Genomic DNA, 27,951 nt, shown 5'->3' with positions numbered 1-27,951 from the left:
ACTGATGGACTACAAAGTTCAATAACGATGAAAGATTTCACTTTAAAATATCTCATTATCTTTACATAATTTTTTCGTCATACATAATGAGGTGTTTAGATATACGCCCCTAGAATCATTCATGTTGTAAAATGATACTCAAAAACCTCACGCCTCTTTCATAGTAATGAAATCACAATATTGTTCAATTAGTTTCATGCTCTGCAGTAGCTTCAGTCGGTGCATAATCAGACAAAACATGCTAGTGAATTTAAAATGGCAATAATTCATTTTATTTTAGTTACATTATTGTTCTATTATTCTGTGTTGGAAACATTAGCAGTAAGAAGGTGAGAAGTTAAATATTCTTAATAGGAATCATCGAAAATATGAGATATAATATTTTAATTGTAACAATGATTTCCGCAAAACCGCAAAAAGAAAAAAAGATATAATTTTCATTGATCGACTGTCTTTATAGGCCAAAAATCTCATCACAAAATGGACATCTTCGATTTAGAGCATCTAAAAATGGGAATATCAGTTTAGAGACTACTGGAAAAGGAACAGTTCTTTTGAATGGGGTTGACCTATCTAACGCTGTTAAAATGGTAAGAATCATTGCAGCAATTTTCACTGTTGGAAAACTCTGAAATATTTATGACCGCCAGGTTCTCAAATCTTCTCAAATTTTGAACAAGTATACAACGAATTTCGAAGACTCGTTCAATAAAATAGACCATTTCGACAGTTTACTTAATCGCAAAAATACAGGCCTTATACCGAGGATAACCAAAATGGAGGGAGAAATTTCCAAAATTTCAAACTCAACAATCAATCAAATGGTAAGGAGTTAGGAGCCTAAATATCGCTTCATTCATGATCACACTGTTCTCTTCCAGTCCAATGTAAAATTAAGACGATTGATAAAACAATTACAATTTGCAATGACAGACTTGGCAAGTTTAACAAGCTTATTGAACCAAGACGAATGCAAGAGTAACCCTTGCTCCAATGGCGGTACGTGTCAAGATCTCTTCAACAATTTTATTTGTCACTGTCCAGAAGAATGGGAGGTGAGTATTTCTTTGGTTTTCGAAAAGTTGATTTGGATCATCTATAATCATTCTTTATTTTTAAACAATTACTAGAGGAAGCTTATTATCTGACTGTCTTAGTAAACTCAGCAAAGATTAAACAATAAATCGTAATTGCATGACTCCGAATCTATGGATATCACATGTTTGAAAGTGCATTAAGATTTGCTACAATCCAACCTCTAGAACTTCTGTAGCGCTAACAAATCAGGCAAGACCTTAAAGTTTTCATTATCACAAAGATTCAGAACACCGAAGAGCCTCTAAATTTCATCTGCTGATAGGAATATTAAGTTCTAAGATACTTGGCACAGCCATTCTCATCATGCACATAAGATCACCTTGTGGCAGCTACAGGAGTTTCTTAAAGTATGATTGCAATTGTTCCATGATTATTTTCATAGGCACGATTCCAAGAGTGTTGCTCAAGTCTCAAAGCTGGTCAGCTAGCCTATAGTATCCTTTTCCAAATCCATAGAAGGGTTCAGTCCTAGCAGTTATTAGTTTATCAGCTATTTTCATATCCTGCAATACCAGAGTGCCTTGGCACCCTTAAGAGAACCCCTGTATATGGCTTTTCCAGAGAACTCTCTGCATGTGATTTCCAGGTTAAGGTTTATGTAAAACACTCGTGACCAGTTTTCTGCGAATTGTTCACGTTGTTAATCCATGAGTTGATTTCCCTAAAGCACGTTGCTGTTACGCATAGTGAACTATAAAATAACAAGTTATACAATCCACCATATTAATGTCGATAAATTCAGGGTCAACATTGTGACCTAGATGTGAACGAATGCGCAAGATTCGTTGGAACAGATCTGGGATGTCAGAATGGCGCTACTTGTATCAATAAACCTGGAACTTATCAGTGAGTTATGAAACCAAGAAAAGGTATAAATACCTTCATCGGCTTCCTGCTTTCAGATGTATCTGCGCCAACGGCTGGTACGGTGTACATTGCACCAGAAGATCGAAAGACTGCAATACTGCCAGTTCTTCCAGTCTTTGTGGACATGGTACGTGTGTAGCTCAGAATACCGATCTTGGATACACATGCATATGTGATCAGGTAAGGCCTTGTTTGAATAATGAACAGTTCTTTGTATTGTTTCATCTTCCAGGGTTACAAAAACGGTGGATCTTCTCAAGGATGTGTTGATGTAGATGAATGCAAGTCTAGTCGCCCTCCTTGTTCAGTTAACCCTTTGGTGAATTGTATCAACACTCCCGGATCTTTTCGTTGTGGAAATTGCCCAGAAGGTAACGTCTTCAGATCAACATAAAACATTAGATGAATCTTATGTTTTTAGGTTTCACTGGAAACGGATTTTATTGTGTTGATATAAACGAATGTCAGAGCTTGCAGAATGGCTGTAGTAAGAATCCGGTAGTCGAGTGCATAAACACAATAGTAAGAAATTATTATTTGGAAAATTGTGTTCAGTTCTTTCGAACGATAATTTTTTACAGGGCTCCTACAAATGTGGACCATGCCCTCCTGGCTACCTTGGCGATGGTCACAAATGTACTTTCAAAGGCGTTTGTAATGTGAATAACGGTGGATGTCATCCTTTGGCCAAATGTAGTGACTCTCCAAGTAAGAACTTGTATTTACGGCTTTCTTTCAAGAATCTACTTTTTTGTTTTCAGATAATGCTATATCATTAGTTGAATGCACTTGCCCATCAGGTTATTCAGGAAATGGAATAGGTCCAAATGGTTGTATCCCTCCAATAACACCTTGGACTCCTTGCCTTCCAAACCCATGCAAAAATGGGACTTGCATTGTTACTCCTACTGGAGCTTATACTTGCAGATGCAACCCTCCCTACTTTGGTAAGTATCACAAAATTCCTAACATAAATATTTCAATAATGTCCAAAACATGTAAAAAACATAATCAAAATAGTTAAAAGTTACCAACGAAATAATTGGTGAACCTTGCATTGAAATTTGTATCAAATCTTGAAGGTATAAAGATATTTCAGTGTAGAAAAAATAGAGAGATTCTACGAAGTCAAACAACTAAAATTTGATGTTTCAAGGTAAAAATTGTGACATGAGTTTATCTCCGTGCGCTAACAACCCATGTAAAAATGGTGGTGTCTGTCTAACTAGAGGATACACCTTCAGATGCTTATGTAAACTTCCATGGACTGGCTCCACTTGTAACACTGAAAGAAGTGGTGAGTATACATTTTCTTTTTGCATTAATTAATAAATTGAACCAATATTTTTTTCTTAAATTTTCAGCATGTGGAGGTATACTTAGTGAGAAAAGTGGTACGTTGAGATATCCACCTTCCAATTTTTCAATAAAACCAGAAGTTGGAAGCTGTGCCTGGATAATAGAGACATCAAGGAACCAGATTTTGAAACTTCACTTCAAAGATTTCCATATGAGATATACGAGAGAATGCAATAAGGATTGGTTACAAGTAGGTTTGCCCTTTTTCTCTGTTTTAGAATGCTCTTTCATCCTTGTTACTAATACATTATCAAAAATAACTCGATGACTGAAATAATCACTCTTCAATCATTTCAGATACATGATGGCAGAAATACAGCATCGCATTCTTTGGGAAGATACTGTGGTAATGATTTACCTAAAAACGGATCATTCACCACAACACACAATTCTGTATATATTTGGTTTAGGACTGATGGTACATCTTCCTCTTCAGGATTTGAATTGAGCTGGAATTCAACACTCCCAAGTAAGATATTTGCATAATATTTTTAAATGATCTAAGGTAAGAATATGTATCAGAATACATATTCATACTAACTGACAAAGAAACTGCAACACCCAGAAGGGGCTGTTTAAATTTTAATTTTTTTTAGTGAAATTTCAATTAATATAATTTTAAAATTAGGGATAGAAGATATTCAGTAAACACTAAACTTGGAACTGAATTAGTGTTGAAACTAATAAATGAAGAGCTTAGGTCTTATGAGTTGGTAATACAACTTTCCATATGAGATATTGAAATGAGAGAAAAATCTAGGTATTGCCTCGACATGATGGAATGTTGATTTTTTTCAGCATGTGACTTCAATATAAATGCTACCAGCCATGGATCTATTCAATCACCAGGATCACCTGGAGTTTACCCTAACAACAGGTAAACAACAAAAAAGAGATAAAATATCATTATTCATTCATTTATTTACTTTTGAAGAGACTGTTTTTGGTTGATAAACACACCGGCTAGCAAACGATTGCTGTTCCACTTCTCCAGCTTTGACGTAGGAAGTTCTGTCAATTGCAGCGGAGATTATTTGGAGGTGAATACATTTTTCTAGCGTTTATAAAGTAGCTGATTCACTTTACTTTGTTCCCAGATCTTCTCTTCTTCAAACAAAGATTCTGCGCCATTTGCAAAATACTGCAACAGCTCTGGACTTCCTTCACCAGTAAACTCACCAGGTTCTGTAGCTCTGGTCCATTTCCATTCAGACGATCGTCAGCAGCATCCTGGCTTTCAAATGAGTTACTCAGTTGTTGAAGGTATCCAAACCTTCAGTTCTCCTTTTTTGATTTTAGCTTCAATATATTATGTTCTTCAGGTATACCTGGTTGTGGAGGTACATTCACTTCGATTCACGGAGAAATACAATCTCCAACGTATCGTGGTAGATACCTATCAGATCTAGACTGTGAGTACAACATCAAGCTGGATCCTGGTCTTCGAGTAAAGATAGAGTTTGTTTCTTTTGATCTTGAGGCAGATGTATCCTGCAAATATGATTACCTCGAAGTAAGACTGGAATTTTGTGGTACTGGTCGAGATTCTTGCTGAATATCATTTTGAATTGCAGGTTTTCGAAGGGCCCGATACAAGTTCACCTCTAATTGGTAGATACTGTGGTTCAACATTACCAGGACCTTACCTTGCAAACGGGAATGAGATAACAGTCCATTTCAAATCAGACTGGGCAACAGGTTTTGGAGGATTTGTCTTAAGATACGAGACAGGTAAAAAAGTTTGAACCTGACAAAAATGAGTATTTCGTCATAAAATGTATTTTTCAGTGTGTGGAGGAAAATTCACTGAAAAATCTGGAATAATCACATCAGATGGATATCCTAAACATTATGCACCTGGAGTGTCCTGCATATACGAGATCATACAACCACCAGGATATATTATAACACTTACATTCTTAGACTTCCGTCTAGAACATTCTTCAGATACAGATGAGCCATGCTTCGATTACGTTGAGGTGAGTTCTTTCTTCTTTCTTATATGGTTCATCAGAATTGAGCTTGCCAAGCACAGTATTTTAGCTTATCAGTTTATAATCATTTTTTATAGGTTAGAGATGGAGATTATGAAAATTCCACATTAGTAGGACGATACTGTAACGAAATTCGACCACCAAAGATTGTTTCGAGTATGAATTATCTCTGGCTTAAGTTTGTATCAGATGAAAGCGTTTCTTATGAAGGATTCAAGGCAACTTATAATGTTACAAATCTAGGTAAAGGTTTAAATAAGTAATAATTCTTAGTTTTGAAATATATTGCTAACTTCTAAATAGTAGCCATGGTCTTGGGTCTGAAATCTCCTCTAATTATCGGTATGTGTACTCAATATTATATTATAATATAATAATATTATAGAGGGACCTCTAAGAGGCGCATATACAGTGTGGTTCACCAGGATGGCCTATTAGACGTCTATGGAAAACTAATCATAATTTTGAGCTGAAAATTTGCATATTGGGGTTTGAGACGATGATATTTCTCCCTAAAATACACTGCCCAAAAGAATTAACGTACCTACCTAATGGAAATCTCAAATCTATTCTACAACTGAAGGTATTCTCAAAGATAATTATTTTTATCAGAATTATGCTTGCATTTGTTATCCACTTTCAAACTTTTTCTTCAATACAGATGTTTATTCCCAGCAGGAATAAAAAAGGATGAGATTATCAGATTTTGAATGTATTGGCTCCATTCTGAAATCAGTTGTTCTCGATCAATTCTAGTGATCAATAGCTCTTCTTTCGTTTGATTTTCTACACTCGATCGCTATGCAACGCGAAACACGCAATTTGACCCAAGAGGAATGTGCCCAAGCGGTAGTTTTGCGAGAAGAAGGGTGGACATACACAAGAATTGCAGAAAGGTTTGGAGTTTCCAATACAAGTGTGTCCAGAATGTTGCAGCGATTCAGGGAGACAGGTATGAATGTCCGAAGACCAGGACAGGGTAGACCACGGGTAACAACTGCCATTCAAGAACGTTACTTGAGAGTTTCTTCGTTGCGACAACGGTTTGCAACCGCTCGCCTCCTTCAAAATCAGCTTGAGAAAACTCATGGGGTGCAAACCGTTGTCTCAACGAAGAAACTCTCAAGTAACGTTCTTGAATGGCAGTTGTTACCCGTGGTCTACCCTATCCTGGTCTTCGGGCATTCATACCTATCTCCCTGAATCGCTGCAACATTCTGGAGACACTTGTATGGGAAACTCCAAACCTTTCTGCAATTCTTGTGTTTGTCAACCCTTCTTCTCGCAAAACTACCGCTTGGGCACATTCCTCTTGTGTCAAATTGCGTGTTTCGCGTTGCATAGCGATCGAGTGTAGAAAATCAAACGAAAGAAGAGCTATTGATCACTAGAATTGATCGAGAACAACTGATTTCAGAATGGAGCCAATACATTCAAAATCTGATAATCTCATCATTTTTTATTCCTGCTGGGAAAAAACATATGTATTGAAGAAAAACGTTGAAAGTGGATAACATATGCATGCATAATTCTGATAAAAATAATTATCATTGAGAACACCTTCAGTTGTAAAATTAATTTGAGATTTCCATAATGTCCGTTGATTCTTTTGCGCAGTGTATATTCAGTTCTCGTCAACTTCCGGTTATACCAGAAACAGACTACTACTTCTAGCTTTTTTGATGACAATTTCAACGGTTCGTGAGTTAATGAGATTCTTATAAAAGAAAAATGGTGGCTATGAGGACTCACATATCTTCGAATGTCGTCATAGCCACCAATTTTTCAATAAGAATCCTATTAATCACACTGATATTGGTGAAATTGTCATCAAAAAAGCTATCTAATGATGGAATAATTAAATGGGCCATTTGAAATGAGGAAGTAGTAGTATGTTTTCGGTATAACCGGAAGTTGTAGAGACCTGAATATATTTTGGGGAGAAAGATCATTGTCTCAAACCCCAGTATGCAAATTTTCAGCTCAAAATTATGATTAGTTCTCCATGAACGTCTAATAGACCATATCAACATATACTAGTTGTACCTTTGATTATAGGATGTGGAGGAATTTTGAAAGAAAATACGGGAATAATTTCACCACAATTTGAGGCAGGCAGTTCTGGTTCAGCACTGACTTGCAACTGGGTTATAAGGGCACCTCCTGGAAATTTGATACGTGTGATTTGGGTCACCTTCCAATTGAAACAAAGATACATTTGCGACCAGGAAAATGTCAAGGTATTCGATAATAATACCTATTCTGGAAGGGGAGGCTTGATAGGCAAATATTGTGGAAATAAAATTCCACCATCTTTCATTAGCACTTCGAATATTGTTACTTTGATTCTACAATTGGCTCGCACTCGTATCATCAGTAGTGGATTCACACTTTCTTACAACTTCGTTAAGGAATCTAAGTGTAAGTACTGACTAATTTAGCCTGCAATCATAATAATTCGATGCTAATTTTCAGTATGTGGTGGAGATTTCCATTCTGACGGTGGATTTATTAGGTCACCTGATAATGCTGGATCAATGTCCTTCAACACGGATTGCACCTGGACCATAACAGTTCAGCACAATCATCAGATACTACTTAACGTAACGAAATTCAATCTGGATCTCACTGAAGATTGCAAATTTGATTATCTGGAAATAAGGTATAGTGTAGAATAAAACGTGAAATGCACTACTGAAATCGATAATATTCTTTATCTAGGAATGGAAAGTCCGCTTCATCACCACTAATTGGTCGATACTGCGGTGGAAAAATATCAAAATTGATATCTTCGCATGCCAATCAGTTATATCTTCACTTCAAGACTGACAGTCATGGTTTTGGAGGTTCTTTCGAGATTATTTGGGAATCAGCAGCCACAGGTTTGCTCGCTTCCTCTGCTCTCAATTCAATATGATCACTGTTTTGTTCAAGGTTGTGGAGGCTTACTATCAGCACCCTCAGGATCTATCATCTCACCAATGTACCCAGAACCTTACAACAAATTTACAGATTGTCATTGGAAAATATCAGTTAGTGCAGGTTCTATTGTACAAATTATATTCACTGATATTGATCTTGAAATCCACAGTTTCTGTTTGTTGGATTACGTTGAGGTAATTTGTTTTTCATTATTCACAATCTTTACTTTGATGATTCGTTGCTTTCTTTCTTGACAGGTATTTGACGGATCTAGTGCTGCTTCCAAATCTTTGGGAAGATTTTGCAGTCTGATACATCCAACCTTCATACGTACAACTCAAAATAACGCTTATATTCGTTTCAAATCAGACGTCAGCTATCAAGGAAGAGGATTCCAGCTTCAATATTCAACAGGTAGCTTGGTTTAAATTTTTGTGTTGCTGGTTTTACTTAGGTGGATTTTCAGTTTGCCAAAAGAATATCACTGGTTTCTATGGCTTTATTGAGAGTCCCAACTTCCCTAATAGGTATCAACTGCCTGAAGATTGTATATGGAACATTCATGTTGAGCCTAAAAATAAGATAAACATCACATTCACTTCATTCGATGTAAGGTCATGGAATGATCATTCGAATAAGACATGTGCTTCTAATGGTTTGGAGGTAAATATTGAAGAAAACTTAATTTTTTTATGAGCCGTTTTTTAACTTCTGAAAGCTAATCCAGTTTTTCCCCCTCAAAGATAAAATACACAACATCTGATTACGAAAGTGAAACTCCGTTATACGAAACTTACGGAAAATATTGTGGACATTTGGATACACCAAAACTGCTCACAATAGAGCATGACAGAATTCAACTGCATTATAAAACAGCAACACTAATGAGGGGAATAGGATTCAGACTAGAATGGGCTCTGGAAGGTTGAGTGAAAATTTTTATTTTTTTTTTATTTATTCATTTATTTAACATTAGGAACACTAACAGGTCAAAGACCCATTGACAGTATCCACAAATTACATTGATTACATGAAAATAATAACTCAATGAAAACCTCTTAATCCAATCAAACCAAAAATGAAAACCTCATTGCATCAAAAAATGTTTTTTGAATTATAGTTTGATGTTAGCACAATGAAATACATCGACAAGCATTATCATTTGACTCAGAGAAATTACCTCTAAAACTTAAATATTTGAGTATAATTTATTCTGCATTTGTTCGATTGGTTCTATGTAAATTTTATACTGTGGGTTCCAAACGACCGAAGAGAAATTTAACCACTCAGTCTATCAATATTTTCAGGTTGTGGTGGAAAATTATATAACTCAGGCACTATTCAATCGCCAAATTATCCCAAAGGGTATCCAGAATCTTCTGCTTGCAGGTGGGAACTTGAAACCGATTTTGGCAATTCTATCGTATTAACTTTTGACGTCATCGATATGGAAAGGGCAAATGGATGCAGTTACGATTCTATTCAGGTATAAAAAACCATGTAACTAACATGCCAATCGAAAAGATCCTGGTCTACTTTTTTTTGGCAAAATTCGATTGGACTCCGGAGTGAAATGATGGAGCCATGTTTCATTCATTGTCACATATCGACGTAAAAATTCAGGTTTATTGCACTTAAACAGCTTCAAACACTGCCCAGAATCATTAACACGTTGTTGCTTCTGATCGATTGTGAGCTCGCGCGGCACCCATTTTGCACACAGCTTTTTCATGTACATATATTCTGAATGATATGGTGTACACGTTCAGATGATATCTTCACAATCTCTGTTATCTCGATCAACTTCACTTTACGGTCATTCAAAATTAATAAACTCTTTATCAAGCCAAGATTTTGCTTCAACTGTATTTTCCCTTCAAAAAGCAATATTTTATCAGCACACGAAATTTTTTTTTCCATCTTTTTTCAAATAACAAAAGTAGCTACACCCACAATGCAATATCTCACAAACTAATGGTCGGACTGCTGTTAAATTTTGACACGTATCCTTTGAAGGTTGGTACTAACTAAAAACCATATGGATTTAATATTAGCACCGCCAACTGTGCATCAGACCGGGGACTTTTCAATTGGCTTAATAACTATGTAAAATCGAAAACACCAAGTGAATTTTAAATTTTTAGGTTTACAATGGACCGGATAAGTCTTATCCTCTACTCGCACATTTTTGTCATCAAGATATTCCGGTTAAAGTGACAAGCAACGGAAACAAAATGAGTTTATACTTTACATCAGACTCGTCTTACCAGGGCAGAGGATTCTTGGCTAACTTTACTTCAGTTAAATCGAGTAAATATTCAAAAATGACTAGCTCCCAAATAAAACAAAAAATCATTTCAATTAATGATAATTTTCAGAATGTGGAGGCAGGCTAACGTTGCCCCAAGGTAAGATATTCTCTCCAAATTATCCAAAGGACTATGACAGAAATACCACCTGCGAATGGCTGATCGAAGTTGATGAAAATCATCTCATTGATCTGGAATTCGAGGATGTTGAACTGTTGAAGAATGATATGTTCTGCAACAGAAATTATATCAAGGTTTGAACAAATCAAAATACCATCTACTCGTTTATCTAAAAACAATGTTTAAGGTCTACGATGGACCAAATGAGGCTTATCCACTTTTGAAGAAAGTATGTGGCCAGACTAAACCAAATGACACCATAACATCTACTCACAATACCATGTTTGTCCAATTTAAGGGGGAATCATTCGTGACTGCCAAAGGATTCATGGCAAAGTTCTTCAAGGTAAGTTATTCATTCAGAATTCATATTTTTTCTATTAACTTTATTTGTATTGTATATAACAGGCTTGTGGAGCACGCATTGTTGCATCAGTGAGTGGAGAAATACAAATGCATCCAGAATTCGTCGATCATGGTAGACTAGATAACTGTTCTTGGACTATAGTGGCTCCTGAAGCTGGTAAATTTTTCATCCTTCAATATCATCCTTACAAATAAAACAATAGGTTAGGTTAGGTTTTGTCGATCATGGTAGACTAGATAAATATTCTTGGGCTATAGTGGCTCCTGAAGCTGATACATTTTTCATTATTTAATATCATCCTTACAAGGAAATAATAAGTTAGTCTAGGTCTATTCAATCATGGTAGACTAGATAACTGTATATAGTGGCTCTTGAAGTTGGTGAATTTTTCATTATTTAATATCATCCTTACAAGGAAATAATAAGTTAGTCTAGGTCTATTCAATCATGTTAGACTAGATAACTGTTCTTGGACTATAGTGGCTCTTGAAGTTGGTGAATTTTTCATCATTTAATATCATCCTCACAAATAAAACAATAGGTTAGGTTAGGTCTTGTCGATCATGGTAGACTAGATAACTATTCTTGGACTATAGTGGCTCCTGAAGCTGATACATTTTTCATTATTTAATATCATCCTTACAAGGAAATAATAAGTTAGCCTAAGTCTATTCAATCATGTTAGACTAGATAACTGTTCTTGGACTATAGTGGCTCTTGAAGTTGGTGAATTTTTCATTATTTAATATCATCCTTACAAGGAAATAATACGTTAGCCTAGGTCTATTCCATCATGTTAGACTAGATAACTGTTCTTGGACTATAGTGGCTCCTAAAGCTGGTAAATTTTTCATCATTTAATATCATCCTTACAAATAAAACAATAGGTTAGGTTAGGTCTAGTCGATCATGGTAGACTAGATAACTGTTCTTGGACTATAGTGGCTTCGGAAGCTAATGAATTTTTCATTATTTGATATCATCGTCACAATTGAACAATAGGTCATGAAATATTTGGAATAAACTTTTACCCATTTCCAGATGAGCACATCGCCCTTTCCATAACCCATATGAACGTTCGCTTTTTGGATTGTTCTGAGGGTTCTTTACCATTAGTCAGTATTTATGATGGAGAAAACACCAATGGATCTCTAATTGGTGCATACTGTGGCGAAACTGTTCCAAACATGATAATCAGTAGAGGAAATGCTCTGCATATAGTTACAGATGTCACTGTATTCCTGAATGCAAACTACGAAGTTTACGACTCATGTAAGAAGATTACAATAACAAAAATTCTTCTAGAAAAAAGATTCTTCTTACTCAAGAAGTTTTTTTTACAGCTTGCGGTGGAACATTCAACACGCTTGGTGGTACAATTGCTTCTCCTGGATTCATCAAAGAAATAGCTAGTTATGGGCTTGCATCGTCCGAAACAGATTGTGAATGGAATCTGGTTTCTGCTCCTGGTAGGATCAACCATTATTTCAACATTTATCATATCCACGTCAATTCTTTTTTTTTTTCTTCCAGGCAATGAGCTCAGTTTGACTTTCTCAGAATTCAATTTGCCACAGTCAGACAAATGTAAAATGGATTTCTTAGAAATTCGTCGTTCTAACTCAAGTGGTAAACTACTTGGAACCTACTGTGGAGACAAAAAACCTGAGAATATAGACATTGAAGGTGGATTATGGTTATATTTGAAACATTCTCCAAATAACTATTCCACAACTCCTGAAGGATTTAAAGCTAGTTTCTCCATAGGTAATTGAAGTTAATAAAACTAACAAAGACTTCAATACAATTCAAATTTGCTAAATAATAATAATACATTTGCAGTTAAACGTAATGTTCTCAAAAAACCTTTCGGACAAATTGCTAATCCTCTTTACCCCAATTATTACACAACTTATGACGACTATACATGGGGAATATCTGTGACATTTGGAAAGAGAATTTTGATTAAATTCAAGGAAATATCACTGGGTTCTCATTATGAGTCTGACTGCTCAGGAACTGGGATGAAGGTAAGATGATTACACTAGAATAAAGTACTACTATAGCTAATTGGGGATCGTTCTTTCCTAGATCTTTCATAGATCTTACAGTTTATGAAAATTTGAACTGAAAATTAAAAGAAAATAAGTAAAATTTGGGAAAGAACAGTAAAAATCGAATCTCTATTAAAGAATCGTTAAATCTCCTAAAATATTGGTTTTAGTCTGCAACGATTTTGCACGCTTCAATTCGTGTTACACTACTTGAATTTTCAAAGACGCGGTAATTTGTCTATTAATCAATGAATTCATCTAAAACATATTGAAGTTTCAAATCCGTATCTTGCCGCAAAGAGAGGTGGAATCCTCCAGAAAATTATCAAATTTTTTTAGAAAATTTCAGTTTATAACATATTACTTCTGAAATAAGCAAGCAGACAATAAACAGTAATTTTACTCCGAAATAAAATGGTTCAAAATTTCCTGATATATTTGGGCATTATTGTGTATAATTATTTTCAGATATATGATGGAATAGATTCGTCAGCTCCTTTAATGAAGGAAATCTGCGCTTATGAAATTCCAGAACCAGTGAAGACTTCATCGAACGAGGCCTTCATAACAGTCGCATTCACCACCGGCATTTCAAAATTCTTGATCGAATGGGAAGAATTCGAGAGTTATCTTTCGCCTCTAGCGAAGAACACAACAGGTGAAACAATTTTCTACTATTATCTAATAGACCTCAAAGAGCTGGAGGTACTTAGTCAGATTTATCAAAATTGCTGCTTTTCTCATTTACATTAAATCTTAGGTTTACAATAGCATAAGGGTTTGTGAACTCAAATTGAGGATATACATAGAAACACTCACTATATGTGTACTCAAAAATGTCAAGAGCTGTCAGGCTGACCTGGAGTGCTGTAATATAATAAAACAGCTAGCTAGAGGCACCAAAGTGTCTTGCTATAGCTGAGGGCATAGTGGATTGAAGGCAATGAACAAGCCAATGGACTTACAAAAAACATCATCAAAAGCACCAAAAAATGCAAAAGCTCTACAGGGTAACAGTTCACCAATCGAATTCCAGGAATATGAAGAATACTCCTGGATCTACAGAAGACGAAATATTCGTTTTTTAATGATCTTAGACTTCTTCCATATTGGAAATATGGAAATATTTATAATTGAAGGTTTCATAAAAACTGAAGCAATCACAGTTTGTTGTGGCTCGATAAGCCTTCCGGGAGCTGCAACCATGTAGATCTTTTGTTCTCTACCCTATTCATTCATGAAAACCCAAGGAGGTGGTCAATGGCGTTGATAAAACTGACAACATCCTCAGGAGCCTTGGCCGTTACATCTAGGGTATCCAGGACCGGCTTCCCCATATGAATGGTTCTTAGGCCAGCCAGCTCTGGACACTTGCATACCATGTGTTCAGCTGTTTCTGCTTCTGATCCATAGAGCCTGCAAATCTCATCTGCTGACTTTCCCATACGGTACAAATGATGTTTGTACCGACAGTGTCCCGTCAGCAGTCCCACCATTACCCGAAGCTCGGCTCGTGACAGCTTCAAGAGCTTTCTGGCATGGGTAGGTGAAATCATCATGAATTTCTTGGCTTGAGTTAGTCTAGAAGTGTTTGTCCAGTGGGTTATCCTGTTGTTCAATTCCCATTGCTGGACCACTGCCTTATATTGGTCTTCTCCTAGCCCACGGAAAAGCTCAGGTCCAGCAGGTGTTAACTTTGATGCATCTTTTACAAGTTCATCGGCTTTTTCGTTTCCTCAAACACCACAGTGGTTTGGTACCCAGTGTAGAGTAACTTTATTGCCTCTGGCCAGTTACCTTATGGTAACTCTCAGGTCAACAGAGACCCCTGGCAGTACGATTCCAGGGATCTCAACGTGGTCTGGCTCTCCGTGGTGATGTAGACATGCTCCCCCTTAAGGTTCATCAGTATTTCGGTCTTTAAAATAGAGAGCTCACTTCCCAGGGCTTCAAAGATCCTCAGTTCAGGTTCATATACCCCAATGCCAGAACCTCTCTCTGATTTTGATCCATCGGTGAACTATATGGATGACTTTTTGTCCAAACAATTTGTCAGAACATGTATATTTGTAATATTTAGTGAGCACTTTTTATCTTTCAGTGGAGGGATGCGGTTCAGCTGATGTTATAGACATGGCAGGTTTGACAAACTACAGTTTGACGTCTCCTGGATATCCTAATGGATACGCTGATCAATTAGATTGTGAATGGATATTTTCAACGGCTCCTGTCAATCATTTGGTTGTCAATTTTCCTTGGGTTGATTTGAGATCAGTCTATGGTGTATATTATTCATGCAGTTCTTTGGATTCAATTGAAATATTCTCTGGGAATGAGAAAACTGGAGAATGGAAGTCCATCAAGCAAATCTGTTCCTTCAATGAATCGAATTCTGCTTATTTAACGTCCAATCGGATGAAGATTAAGTTTTCCACTGATTACAGCGGTAATGGTACAGGATTTACAGCTGAGGTCAGAGAATGTAAGTGAAATATTCACTAGTTTTCTCAATTAACTCAAAATCACATTATGCCTCCAATATATTATGTAATTTTCAGTTTGTGGAGGTGAAACTTTCGATTCTGAAGGCATGATTTTCTTTGATGAGAAGCACCCAAGAGGACCTAAGGTGAGTAAATACCCATTTCAATTATATTCGTTGTTGTATTAATCTTAATCTTTCTGCAGTGTTCGTGGAATATTACTGTGGCAATAGGAAAGACCATAAGCGTAGAATTCCCCAAATTCGACATTGCTCCAGGCCAAGAAGAAGGATGTAACAATTATCTTATGGTTGGTATGCGTATTATTGCCGAGTTTCTATTTAAATTTTTACATATTTCAGCTGAAAAACGGTTTAGAATCGGATTCGCCTCCTCTTGGTGATGGAAAATATTGTGGCAAAATCGCTCCCAAACTTGAAACAACAAGCAATCGTTTGAGCGTTAAATATATTGGATCACCAAACATTAAGGTAAGTAGTCCATGAGACTACTAGACCACTAGATCTTCACTGTCTTGTACTGCATCAAGAACATACAAATTTTTATGTTCCAGGGTTTCGTATTGCACTTCAAAGCTGTCTCTTACAAATGTGGTGGTTATGTAGAGCTCAATAACTTTGAAAACTCGACTTTCTTTTCCTCGCCAAATTATCCAAACGTTCCTCCGCCCCACATCGAATGTATTTGGACTATAAGATCTCCTCCTGGTACTTCCATAGAGCTGGATTTCAATGGAAGATTCGATTTGACTCGTTCTGCAGGGTGAGTGATTGACCAAATGTTCAATTTTCAAATTCGAGTCGAGAATAGCCTCAATTGAATAGATTTCACTCAAAGGTTGTCCTAGAAATTGTTGAATTTCGTGATGATCGTAAAAGTTATCCAAAATGCAGAAATGATCTTTCAGGTGTTCATCAGAATATCTTGAAGTGAGAGATGGGGCAACTGAATATTCACCAATAGTTGGTAAATTTTGTATTACCAAACCAAATTCTCAGTTCTCAACCGATAACATGATGTATGTTAAGTATGTGACGGATGTAGATGATCCGAAGAATGGTTTCAAAGCAACTGCAACTTTAGGTGAAGTTAATACTCATTTCAGTTTATTTTCAATATTGAAACCTTGTTTTCAGCCAAATGTGGTGGAACATATAGGGGTGTGAATGGTAAATTAAGTTGGTCGTCTGACGACAGCAGACTCCAACTGAGTAAAAACAATTGTACATGGCATATTGTTGCACCAAAAGATTATAACCTCGTTATAAAAGTAGATGCTTTAGATATGCCTGCAAGTGGATTAGGTTGTGCTGGAAGTCTTAAAGGATTACGATTTTACTCGATAGATCCAGTGAGAGGCACAGGTAATATGGAAATATTTCTTACAATTATGTACAATATTCATGTTCGTTTATTTCAGAGCAATATGTCAAAACTATTTGCAGTCGAACTGATGATAAAGACATAACTATCAACTCCAATGAGGCTGTCATCTACTACAAACACGTCTCTGTCTCATATACTCTGAAAAAATTCGTATTATCCTATACCGCCAAGAAACAAAGTAAGTATTAGTAGAACATTGCATTGCATAGGTGACCAAAGAGCTCCTGTCCTGAACATAACCCAATCTCAGACTCTACCTTCTTGGGAATAACAGATTTTGAACTGAATTTCAGATTGTACTTTCAACTTAAATGCTCCTTCTGGAAGAATATCAACACCAGGCTACCCTAGGAAAGCATATCGCGCAATACGTTGCCAGTGGACTATTACTGTGCCTCAAGGCAGAAGGGTACGACTTACCTTCATGAATCTAGACCTCGACGAGAATTTAGAATATCAAAATCAGGGTATTGTAATCATGGACAGTGGTAGCTTCAGGACGTACTTAGCTTTTATTCGTTTCAATAACGGCACTACATTGGATGGAAGGAGACAGTTTAAGTCAAGTTCAAACTCGATGACTATATACTACTGGTCAGCAAATGCACATGGACGTGGATTTTTGGCTTACTTCAACTCGAATGAAGAGTCAGGTATTTCCACTTTTTATTGATTTCTCTGAGGATGTCTGAAAGAATCAACAAATTATATTATTATCATTTTTAATTATTCATTTTCCATTGAATTGAACGTTCGTTTTCAGTTTGTCAAGGATCATTCAACGAAACTAGTGGTAGCATCTCAGTTCCAAATGCAACATCCTTCTTTTGTTCGTGGAAAAGACAACAGCCTTCTTGGAATACTACTTTGAAAGTTGCAGCTACGATGTATCAAAAACCTAAACGCCTTACTTCTGGAAATTGCTTAGGTTCAAGCTCAGCTATGATGATTCATTATCGTGAGTACTAACTCAACTTCAATCATTGATAGATTCGACTATGTTTTTTTTTTCAGCTAAATTTCCTATGAACTTGCAATTTTCGTTATGTTCCAATACAAGTAGTCCTGCTGTTCTGAGGACATCTTATCCCAATCTCAATCTCCAGGTCAGTACATTCATTCTAGACTCAATGGTTCCAAAAATACGCGATTTTGCAGATTTGGGGTAGAGAAGATTCCTTGAACTTCACTTTCGATTACAACACCTATCCTTGTGGAGGTTTAAGATCAGAGGAAATTGGACAAATTTCCTCACCAAACTATCCAAACAAACCCTCATCAGCTATTGAGTGCAGTTGGTTGTTGAAACTACCGAAGGAACACCAAATAAATGTTTCCTTCTCCACTATGGACTTGGGGGATGACTGTGAAAAGAGTTTCATTGAAATTTTCAATGGTAACTCACCAAAATCTCCACGAATTGCAAAATTCTGCAAAGATAACGTTCCTAAGCTGGATAAGCTTCCATACTCAATTATTTCACAGGAGAATACCCTTCTTATCGATTATCATTTTTCTGCCGATGGTAAAGGAAAAGGATTCAATCTTACCTATAAACCTCTAATTAATGGTAAGTTGAGTGATGTAGTTAAGTTGTTAGTAAGAAATGTTATAATTGAAATTTTCAGGGTGTGGAGGTATATTCCATGACAGGAACCGTATCATACAAACACCTGGATATCCAAAGAATTATCCTAATAATAGCGAGTGTGAGTGGGAAGTAGTTGCTCCAGAAGGTTATCACATTGGACTTTCCTTCATTGGCAGATTCCATCTTGAAGAAAGTGACAACTGTGTCGACGATTTTGTGAAGGTGATTCAATAATTTTTAAGTTTTTCATCATATGCACTAAACATTTTTTTAATTATGAACCAAATTCAAGAACATCATTCGACGAATTTTTCAACAAAATGAAAATATTCTGAAGACTGATCAAAAATGGTTGCAGTCCTGAAGTCCAGAAGTGTGCCTTCTGAAGTTGGGGATCTCTTATTCCTGTATTCTCATGGCTGAACTGCTGCTCTTTAGTGTTTTTTTTCCAAGCTCATTTTTTTCCCAGTGCCCTGAAACACAAAGTGATTTGGAGAGAACTGAAAGTGACTCTGAAGTCACTTTAAGTTCTCCAAAGAGTTTCAATTATTTAATTCCAAAATTCTCAACGTGTCCTGACTGTACAGGTAGCCAGAATTGCTTCTGGCAAGGCGTAGGGTTTCTGACTCAAAGGCATGTTTATATATTTTTGTACTAATTCGTTTTCTAGATATGGGACTGGAGAAAAGAAGACTGGAATCTTTTGAACACGTTCTGCGGCAGAGAAACTCCTCCTAATGTCAATTCTACGGGAAATAAGATGAGAATTAGGTTTAAAAGCAATGATAAAATTCAGGCTCGAGGATTCATGGTAAGGTCAACTTCTGGTTGATAAAATTTTAACAATAAATGAAGTTTTGAGCCCAATGCCACAAACTCCATATTTCTTGCAGGCAAAATGGGAATTCAACTGTGGAGGAACGTTTGTGGCCACAACCACTCCTCAATATATTATCAGCCCAGGTTATCCCTACAAATATCCTAACAGAATCAAGTGTGTTTATACTATTGAGCCTTCCACTCCTAAAGAATACGTGAATTTAGAGTTCCAAGACTTCGATTTGGAATACGGTAATGTAACTTCCAGGTTATGAACTTGATAAACCTTGATTTCAATATTGTTTTCAGGCATGCCAAGCTGTGTATCAGATAACGTGACAGTAGAACCCATGTCATCTTATTATGATCGCACAATTAGAACGCTATATTGTGATGCTGTTAAACCACCACCAAACTCTTACAAGAATGGCGTGAAAATCACATTCACAACAGACTCTTTCTTAGTGAGGAGAGGGTTCAAATTTTCGTTCGTCTCTACAGGTGAATAATATAAGGAAATTTCCAAGAAAACTACACTGCGCAAAAAAATTAACGCACATTGTGAAAATCTCAATTTTAATGCAAGTTAACTCTACATTGACTTTATAACTTATTTTTTATGTTCTCTCGGGAAGGTTTTGAAAGAAACAAGACACATTAAATGGAAGAAAAATTCAGGATTTCACCGAATCTTATGTGAAAAAAGAGAAATAAACAATTTTCAAAATACTTGAATGCTGATAAGTGATTTAATACTTGGTATTTCCACCCCTTGCGTTAATTACAGCTCGGCAACGACGGTTCATACTCAAAATGAGTGATCTTAAAATGTTCTGATCTAATCCTTCCCAGATTTCTCTGAGTTGGATTCCTAAGTCATTAAGAGTAGCTGGATGATTTTCTGAACTTCTCAGCCTTCTATTGAGGTTGTCCCAAATCTGCTCAATCGGATTGAGATCTGGACTTCTTGCTGGCCATTCCATTCGAGAGACTTCAATCTCTTCAAGGTACTCCTGAACGATGAGCGCACGATGGGGTCTGGCATTATCGTCCATAAAAATGAAATTTTCACCAATGTATGGGGCAAATGGCACTACATGCTCTTCAAAAATGTTCCTTATATACCTATCAGCATTAATAGCTCTATTATCAACGACCACTAGGTCTGTGCGAGCAGTCAAAGATATTCCACCCCATACCATAATCGATCCTCCCCCGAAACCAGTAGTATTCAGGAAATTGCACTGAGCATATCTTTCATGTGGACGTCTGTATACAAGGGAACGTTCACAATGGTAGAGGCAGAATCTAGACACATCTGTGAAGAGAACTATTTCCCAATGTATATGCTCTCTCGCAAAATCCAAACGCGCCCTTCGATGGGCTGGGGTAAGAGCTGGGCCTCTTGCCGCGACACGAGGCCTTAAATCATATTCTCTGAGGCGATTTCTTATTGTCTGAGTGCTAATTTGCACCCCATGAGTTTGCTCAAGCTGATTTTGAAGGAGGCGAGCGGTTGCAAACCGTTGTCTCAACGAAGAAACTCACAAGTAACGTTCTTGAATGCCAGTTGTTACCCGTGGTCTACCCTGTCCTGGTCTTCGGACATTCATACCTGTTTCCCTGAATCGCTGCAACATTCTGGACACACTTGTATGGGGAACTCCAAAACTTTCTGCAATTCTTGTGTATGTCCACCCTTCTTCTCGCAAAACTACCGCTTGGGCACATTCCTCTTGGGTCAAATTCGCTTTGCATAGCGATCGAGTGTAGGAAATCAAACGAAAGAAAAACTATTGATCACTAGAATTGATCGAGAACAACTGATTTCAGAATGGAGCCAATACATTCAAAATCTGATAATCTCATCTTTCTTCATTCCTGCTGGGAAAAAACATATGTATTGAAGAAAAACGTTGAAAGTGGATAACATATGCATGCATAATTCTGATAAAAATAATTATCATTGAGAACACCTTCAGTTGTAGAATAAATTTGAGATTTCCATAATGTGCGTTAATTTTTTTGCGCAGTGTACTTCGCTTTTTTGGATACAAACTTAATTATTCCTTTTTTCAGGCTGTGGTGGTAATATAACATATCCGACAAAGATTTCAACACCTACAGTTGCTTTAGATCCTTCCTACTTTGGTTATGTTGATTGTGAATGGCAGATCATCGCACCACCCAAGAAGATTATTGCAATCATGTAGGTATCTTTCTAATCTAGTAAATAAAATGGAGAATATTACTGTTGTATTTGGAAACAAGGTAAGACCTATAAATATACTGCATCAACTAGATTCAAACCTCAAAGGGATCTGTTCTCTGTTCTATTGGTCAGTAAGAGTCATTTTTACAACCTCTTTGGGAAACATTAATCTTACATCCATTATGTTGAAATATTTTTAGGTTTGTGCAACTCGTCACACCCTATACAGCTTCATGCTCTTACGATAATATCGTGATCTACGATGGACTCGAGAAGAATTCGGAGAATAAGTTGGCTACACTTTGCGGAAATCTCACAGCGAACTTACCGACCATAAACAGTCCCAACAATACCCTAACTATTACAACAAAAATAGATCCAAATTACAAAAATATGAAATTTGTTATGGACGTATTCTTCACTGCAGGTAAGTGCTAGAAATAGATGCGTAGATGGGGATGCATCCTGATTGATCAATGATTTTAAGGTCCTGCCGAAGGATGTGGAGGCACCTTCAATCTTACATCACCGAAAACAATCAGATCCCCTAATATCAAGGAGGTTGCTGATTGTTATTGGAAGTTTATGGCACCTGTAGACTACACGATAGAATTTGAAATTGCTGACCTCGATATTCAAACTTGCACCAGAGGAAAATGTTATTGTGGCTTCTTAGAGGTATTTAGATACTGATCTATTGAAAAAAGTTAGGTCATTGTTATTGATTGAATTTTTGATTGGCAGATAAGAGATGGTGGTACCTTATTATCTACCCTCATAAGTAAACTTTGCAACTCAACTTCTTCTGTGATCAAATATCAAACCACCACCCGTTATGGATTCTTGAGATACTTAACAGGTGGATCAGAAAGTGATTCTTTCAGAATAACGGCAAAACCAATTATCTGTAAGCTGGGCATCTATAGTCAATGCAATTTAACATAGCTGCATTGACTATATTTGCTCAACTTACTCATTTTTAGCACCATGTGGACAATCTGCCTTGAACGTAACGAAGGAAATGCAGAAATTCACTTCACCCAATTACCCTGATAGATATCCGGAAAATATAAGGTGTAGATGGTTACTACAAACTGAAACGAGTTATAAAAAAATGGTGATAAGATTCAAACAATTCGATTTGTCAGATGAAACGATAGATTCTGCACCAGATGATAGATGCAAGTACGACTACTTGGAAATAGAAAATGGAAATGTAAGAATTCACATATTGTTTATAATTACAAGTGACGTCACTGATGACGTGTTGCATTTTGATTGCTACTTTTGAAAAGTAAATTATGCTATTTGAAAATATCCACTTGTTGGATGTTCATTAAACATCATTGAATAGTTTTAGAGAATTTAAAAAATGTTAGGATTTCTTATGGAATGAATTGTTCATTGAAAATATTCAATTCTAGCAACACCAAGCCTATGGGGAAGGGTTGGGACCTTCTACAGTTTTTGCAGGAAGAGGCAAAAGTTCGACCAACTACGTATGTACTGATCAGTTCTCGATACAAACATCAAAGATCAATTGTTTTCAATTTTTCTTTTAGGTATACTCATTAATGGGCGTCCACACTTTCTGTGGTAGGAATAATCGAATATTCGATTATTATCCTCCTACAGACTCTGTAGCAATTATATTCCAAAGTAAATATGGAACAAACAGAGGTAAAGGTTTTGAAATCGAGTATCGGCTAACAGGTAAAACTTAATAGCTGAACAAAACCCTCAAAAGCTAAACTTGGAGTTTTTCAGGTTGTAACAGAAACTACACTGAAGATTTTGGAAAGATTGCTTTCTCGCTTACGGAGAGTCAGGACTGTATTATTGGAATATCGGTGCAGAGCAACAAAACGATATCTCTGTACTTCTCAGAATTCTACTCGTCTGACTCGAAGAATTGCTCAGAAGAGTACTTACAAGTAAGTACCTAAGTATAACACGTTTTGATTGAAGTAATTGCGAATACAATTATAACCTCACAGTTGAAAGTCTAACCTAACCTAACCTAAATCACAGTTGAACTCTGTCGCCATCTAGACTAGATTGAGTAAAATAATTAAGATGGTATAACAGACATGTCATATTAGCGAATATTTAAGTCTTATTTTTTTTCCAGATTCTCGACGGTGATATGAATACAGGAGAAGAGTTACGAAAAATTTGTGGTTATGAAAGAGCAAATTCGATTTTCAGTAAAACCAACCAGCTTTGGTTGAAAGCTCATTCTAAAAAAAATGTAATCGACTTACACATCGATTTGACGTATACATCAACGGATAAAGGCAGAGGATGTGGTGGTACTATCTACGATGTTGCCGGAGTGTTCACCAGTCCTATGTATCCAAAAGACTACAGGAACAACAATTTGTGCGTTTGGTATATCAGAGTACCAACTGGAACCAGAGTTGAGCTCGATTTCACTGGTGAGATTAGATCTTGTATTTAAAACTTGTTAGCCTACAATAGAAGCAAAACATATTTTAGTTTTCATCATACTCCTCTAAAATTAGCGACTTGTCGATCTAGAACTGCCAATTTGATCTGATACGTGCTACAGCAGCCATAATCTCAGTTGTTCTTGAGCGACGCACACGGTTTCGAATCTTCACATCACTATAACTTGCCCCAACAGCTCAAATTTTTTACCAGTTTCACTATTGCCAGCCGAGAAGCAGCTTCACGAGGACCCAAAAGTGTTCAAATTTTGCGTACTGTGAATTTTAACAATTTCAATGCGTTGATAAAGCATGTATCGTTTCATTTCTAGTAATGGCGTAGTTCTTAATTGACAAATGACAAAGTATGACAGCTGAAACCTTATGTAGAAAAATCATAATCTAATTTTTCCCTTTTTGATTTTCCCACAGTTCTCGATATCCAAGCAAGCTGTGACTTGAATTACCTCAAAGTAACAACATACGATAACGGATTGAAAAACGAACATCAATTTTGCAAAGGGGTAAGAAATAACAGCTACGTTTTTCTCTGAAGACAATTTGCAATATTTCTCTTGCAGGACTCACCGGCTAAGCTGATTTCTGATGAAAAAGCAACTGTTACTTATCAGTCATCAGTCCACAATGGTGGTGTTGGATGGACTGCTGCATTCACTGCAGTTCAATACGAAGATACTGCCGAAGTTCATCATTACGGTATGTAAACTTGAATATTCGATTCAAGCATCAATTTATGGTGAAGCTAATAGATGTTGTTCGGTGAGGATTATAACCTGATGATTCACCTCTATTCGCTTCATTAAGAAACAATTTTCCAATTGCAAAAGTCAATTTGCTATTATGCTAGCATTATTCTATTGAATTTTTCTAATTCAATTCAATTTTCTAGGTCCTGTGATCGATTGAACAAATATCTCAACCAATTGAATGTTATGTAGTTTGTATACTTAATTATTAATTATATATTTAATCAATAAGCAAGTTTCATTTCGGTAATGATCACCTACAGTTATTAATTAAATTTTAGTTAGGATAGACTGTTCATTCTGCTATGCGACAATAACTTGAAAGTCAATTAAAAAAATCGAAGTATATGTTAATAGGTAGTGAATATAGGATACGTAATACTGACATAAGTAATTTTAGAACTGACATCGATAAAGAGGAAATAGAGAGGGTTACTAATGTGAAATACTTGGGATTGATATTAGACGAGAATTAAAAGTTCCAGTTTCACGTGGATTATATTGCAAATAAAATGTCCAAAAAGGTCGGTTTCATCTCTAGAATAAGGAGTAAAATTGATATGAATACCTCACTGATGATATTTAGATCATTGGTACTTCCTCATGTGGATTATTGCTCGACAATAATGTTTGATTTAAATAGCATGGATAAGTTGCAAAATGCACAAACTAGACGTATGAGAATTATTTTGAAATGTAATAAAAAAACTCCCATAAGGAATATGTTAAATTGTTTGAAATTTATGAGTGAGAATTATTTATGGAACATTAGATTTAATATTCTAGGGCAGGAATGAAATGTTACCTTAATATTTGAGTGAAAACCTAAAATTTGCTAATGAAATACATAATTATAATAACTACACGACGTCGAGATGATTTTTACGTAGAGAAAGTTAATACTACATTAATGAATAAATCCATATCTAGCAGGGGATTGGTTCTTTTCAATAAACTACCTGAATATATCAAATATTGCAATAATTATAATTAAGTTAGTGGATTACATTTATATTGTTTTCAATAGCCGAGCGCTAAATAAAGCTTATTTATTCATAGTTCTAATTCTTATTTATTCATTTCTGTGGCCAGTTTTCCAGATATTTTTTCGAATGGACATTTATATAAAAATGAGAGAAGCACAGAAAATAGAATAGGTGAACTTGCACCATAATGATAAATGTAGGGATTCACGGCTTAGCTTGATATTCAAGCTACTTGACTCAAGCTCAAGCCAAGCAGCTTGAGCTTGACTTGAAATCAAATCAAGTTCAAGTCAAGTAGTAGTTTTTCAATATGTTAAGTCAAGTTTTTATTTATTAAGTAACATGTTTTTACAGTGAAAAACTACTACTTGACTTGAACTTGAGTTGATTTCAAGTCAAGCTCAAGCTACTTGGCTTGAACTTGGATCAAGTAGCTTGATGCAATTCGATGAAAACTGGGAAATAGATAAAGGAAAAAAGAAGAAAATACATAATAGGATACATAATTTATTATAGAATGTATAAATATATATATTCGTATAAAATACTGTAATGAATGTGAACAATAATTCACAATTAGTACAGGCTCATTGAAAGGATATTCAACAAATTCCCGTTTCTATCTCAATAGAGTGAACGCAAACGAAGTCGTTGTCACCCCTCACGTTTATTAGGCACTAATTCCTTTATCCTGGCTTAAGATAAACACCCCAGGGTGGTTGGCACATTTCGGTATCCAACGATAAAACATCCAAGCTCCAATTTCAGAGATTTGTACAGGAAGTCAAAGTAATAAAAATTCAGTCGTAAAAACTCTAGGGCTCTATGCCCAAGACTTCGATCATAAAAATCAGTTTTTATTCGAAGGGACCACTAGCGGTACGTTTAAAAATGGTTCCTAATTTTAGGTTAGGAACCATTTTTAAACGTACCGCTAGTGGTCCCTTCGAATAAAAACTGATTTTTATGATCGAAGTCTTGGGCATAGAGCCCTAGAGTTTTTACGACTGAATGTTCATTACTTTGACTTCCTGTACAAAGCTCTGAAATTGGAGCTTGGATGTTTTATCGTTGGATACCGATATGTGCCAACCACCCTGAGGGGTGACAACGGTAGAAACGGGAATTTGTTGAATATCCTTTCAATGAGCCTGTACTAATTGTGAATTATTATTCACATTCATTAAAATACAATGAAGTTTAAATGGGTATATAGATTGAAGTTCTTCTTCCAATATCTCACCAACAGGTGAAATTTAGGGACTATCACAATAAGGATTACAATGAAATTTCATTCTGCACTAAATTAACTCTTACATACGCTTATTTTTCCTCAACATATCACTGAGGGCCGAACTCAAAAAAACATCACCGAAGGAGGTTGCGTGGCTACTAGCGACACCTCCACGTCCGGTACTGAAACTATTAGCAATAGCTGTAGCACTCCCAGGACCATCTAACTCGTCATCTTGTCCAGCTTTGCCTCTTCCTCTGGAATTACCACCAAGCATAATCGGAAAAAAGGTGTTGTAAAAACTGGAACCTCCAGACCCAAAGGGAAAGTTAGAAGGTATTGAATTATCTTCTTCTTCTTCTGGTACGTTCTTTCTTCTTGGTTTTGTGACTGTCGGTTTTTTCGGTTTTGGTGCTTCCTTAGATCTTGGAACTTCGTTAGATAATTGGGGTGATTCTGTGGACTGCTCTTTAAACTCATTGTCATCCTCTACTATAAGGTATACCTTTTCGGTTACAACTTCTCGTTCAAAGTCTTCTGAGGCTGCTGGTACTCGATCAAATTCTTCTGGGGCATATTCAGGATATCTCATTGGTGGAAGGCCGTAGTAACCACCCAACATAATAGTTCCCGGGTGGTAGTAACGGTAATCTAAAGAAAATATGTGGATTAGGTATTAGCAAATTTTGTGTTATGAAATATTCTTAGTGCTTTTAAGTAATAGAAAGAAAAATTGAAAGTGATTAACACTCACCCTGCCCAGGAAAAGCTTGAACAGCAACCAAAAGAATGAACAAGATTGCTGGCAACATTATGGACATTTTGCTAAAATTCATTACAGAACTGGAAGTATACTCATCTCAGTATGTCTTATATTGCAAATCACCTCCCCACCACTATTTTAACCCTATG

The 27,951-nt window shown here is 36.2% G+C and overlaps 2 protein-coding genes across 2 annotated transcripts; one reads left to right on the top strand and one right to left on the bottom strand.

The window, feature by feature from the left end:
* Window positions 1–173: 173 nt before the first annotated feature.
* Window positions 174–25,050, top strand: LOC123686392 (cubilin). Its single transcript, XM_045626478.1, has 65 exons — window positions 174–329; window positions 461–590; window positions 651–824; window positions 882–1,055; window positions 1,841–1,944; window positions 2,001–2,145; window positions 2,198–2,336; window positions 2,387–2,487; window positions 2,547–2,673; window positions 2,727–2,912; window positions 3,122–3,262; window positions 3,330–3,514; window positions 3,622–3,793; window positions 4,123–4,201; window positions 4,259–4,364; window positions 4,422–4,587; window positions 4,647–4,837; window positions 4,899–5,055; window positions 5,113–5,303; window positions 5,396–5,561; window positions 7,377–7,739; window positions 7,794–7,980; window positions 8,040–8,200; window positions 8,253–8,434; window positions 8,498–8,654; window positions 8,707–8,903; window positions 8,984–9,164; window positions 9,548–9,726; window positions 10,385–10,550; window positions 10,619–10,803; window positions 10,857–11,015; window positions 11,078–11,192; window positions 12,078–12,308; window positions 12,380–12,505; window positions 12,570–12,803; window positions 12,879–13,066; window positions 13,559–13,748; window positions 15,192–15,572; window positions 15,649–15,719; window positions 15,779–15,883; window positions 15,936–16,064; window positions 16,148–16,356; window positions 16,502–16,677; window positions 16,731–16,958; window positions 17,015–17,158; window positions 17,274–17,633; window positions 17,744–17,938; window positions 17,995–18,086; window positions 18,139–18,550; window positions 18,609–18,793; window positions 19,242–19,382; window positions 19,465–19,642; window positions 19,700–19,891; window positions 21,470–21,599; window positions 21,803–22,029; window positions 22,090–22,280; window positions 22,347–22,509; window positions 22,586–22,818; window positions 23,027–23,101; window positions 23,165–23,315; window positions 23,370–23,536; window positions 23,734–24,040; window positions 24,485–24,576; window positions 24,634–24,769; window positions 24,963–25,050. The coding sequence occupies exons 1-65, from the start codon at window positions 256–258 to the stop codon at window positions 24,977–24,979; spliced, it is 11,196 nt and encodes a 3,731-aa protein (XP_045482434.1). The 5' UTR covers window positions 174–255; the 3' UTR covers window positions 24,980–25,050.
* Window positions 25,051–26,299: 1,249 nt separating this feature from the next.
* Window positions 26,300–27,949, bottom strand: LOC123686463. Its single transcript, XM_045626620.1, has 2 exons — window positions 27,794–27,949; window positions 26,300–27,690 (listed from the first exon to the last, which is right to left on the bottom strand). The coding sequence occupies exons 1-2, from the start codon at window positions 27,873–27,875 to the stop codon at window positions 27,119–27,121; spliced, it is 654 nt and encodes a 217-aa protein (XP_045482576.1). The 5' UTR covers window positions 27,876–27,949; the 3' UTR covers window positions 26,300–27,118.
* Between the last annotated feature and the right edge of the window lie 2 nt (window positions 27,950–27,951).

The sequence above is a fragment of the Harmonia axyridis genome, chromosome X (assembly GCF_914767665.1).
Source record: "Harmonia axyridis chromosome X, icHarAxyr1.1, whole genome shotgun sequence".
Taxonomy (NCBI): Eukaryota; Metazoa; Arthropoda; class Insecta; order Coleoptera; family Coccinellidae; genus Harmonia; species Harmonia axyridis.
The sequence above is the reverse complement of the archived record's forward strand: the minus strand, read 5'-3'. Positions and strand labels throughout refer to the sequence as shown.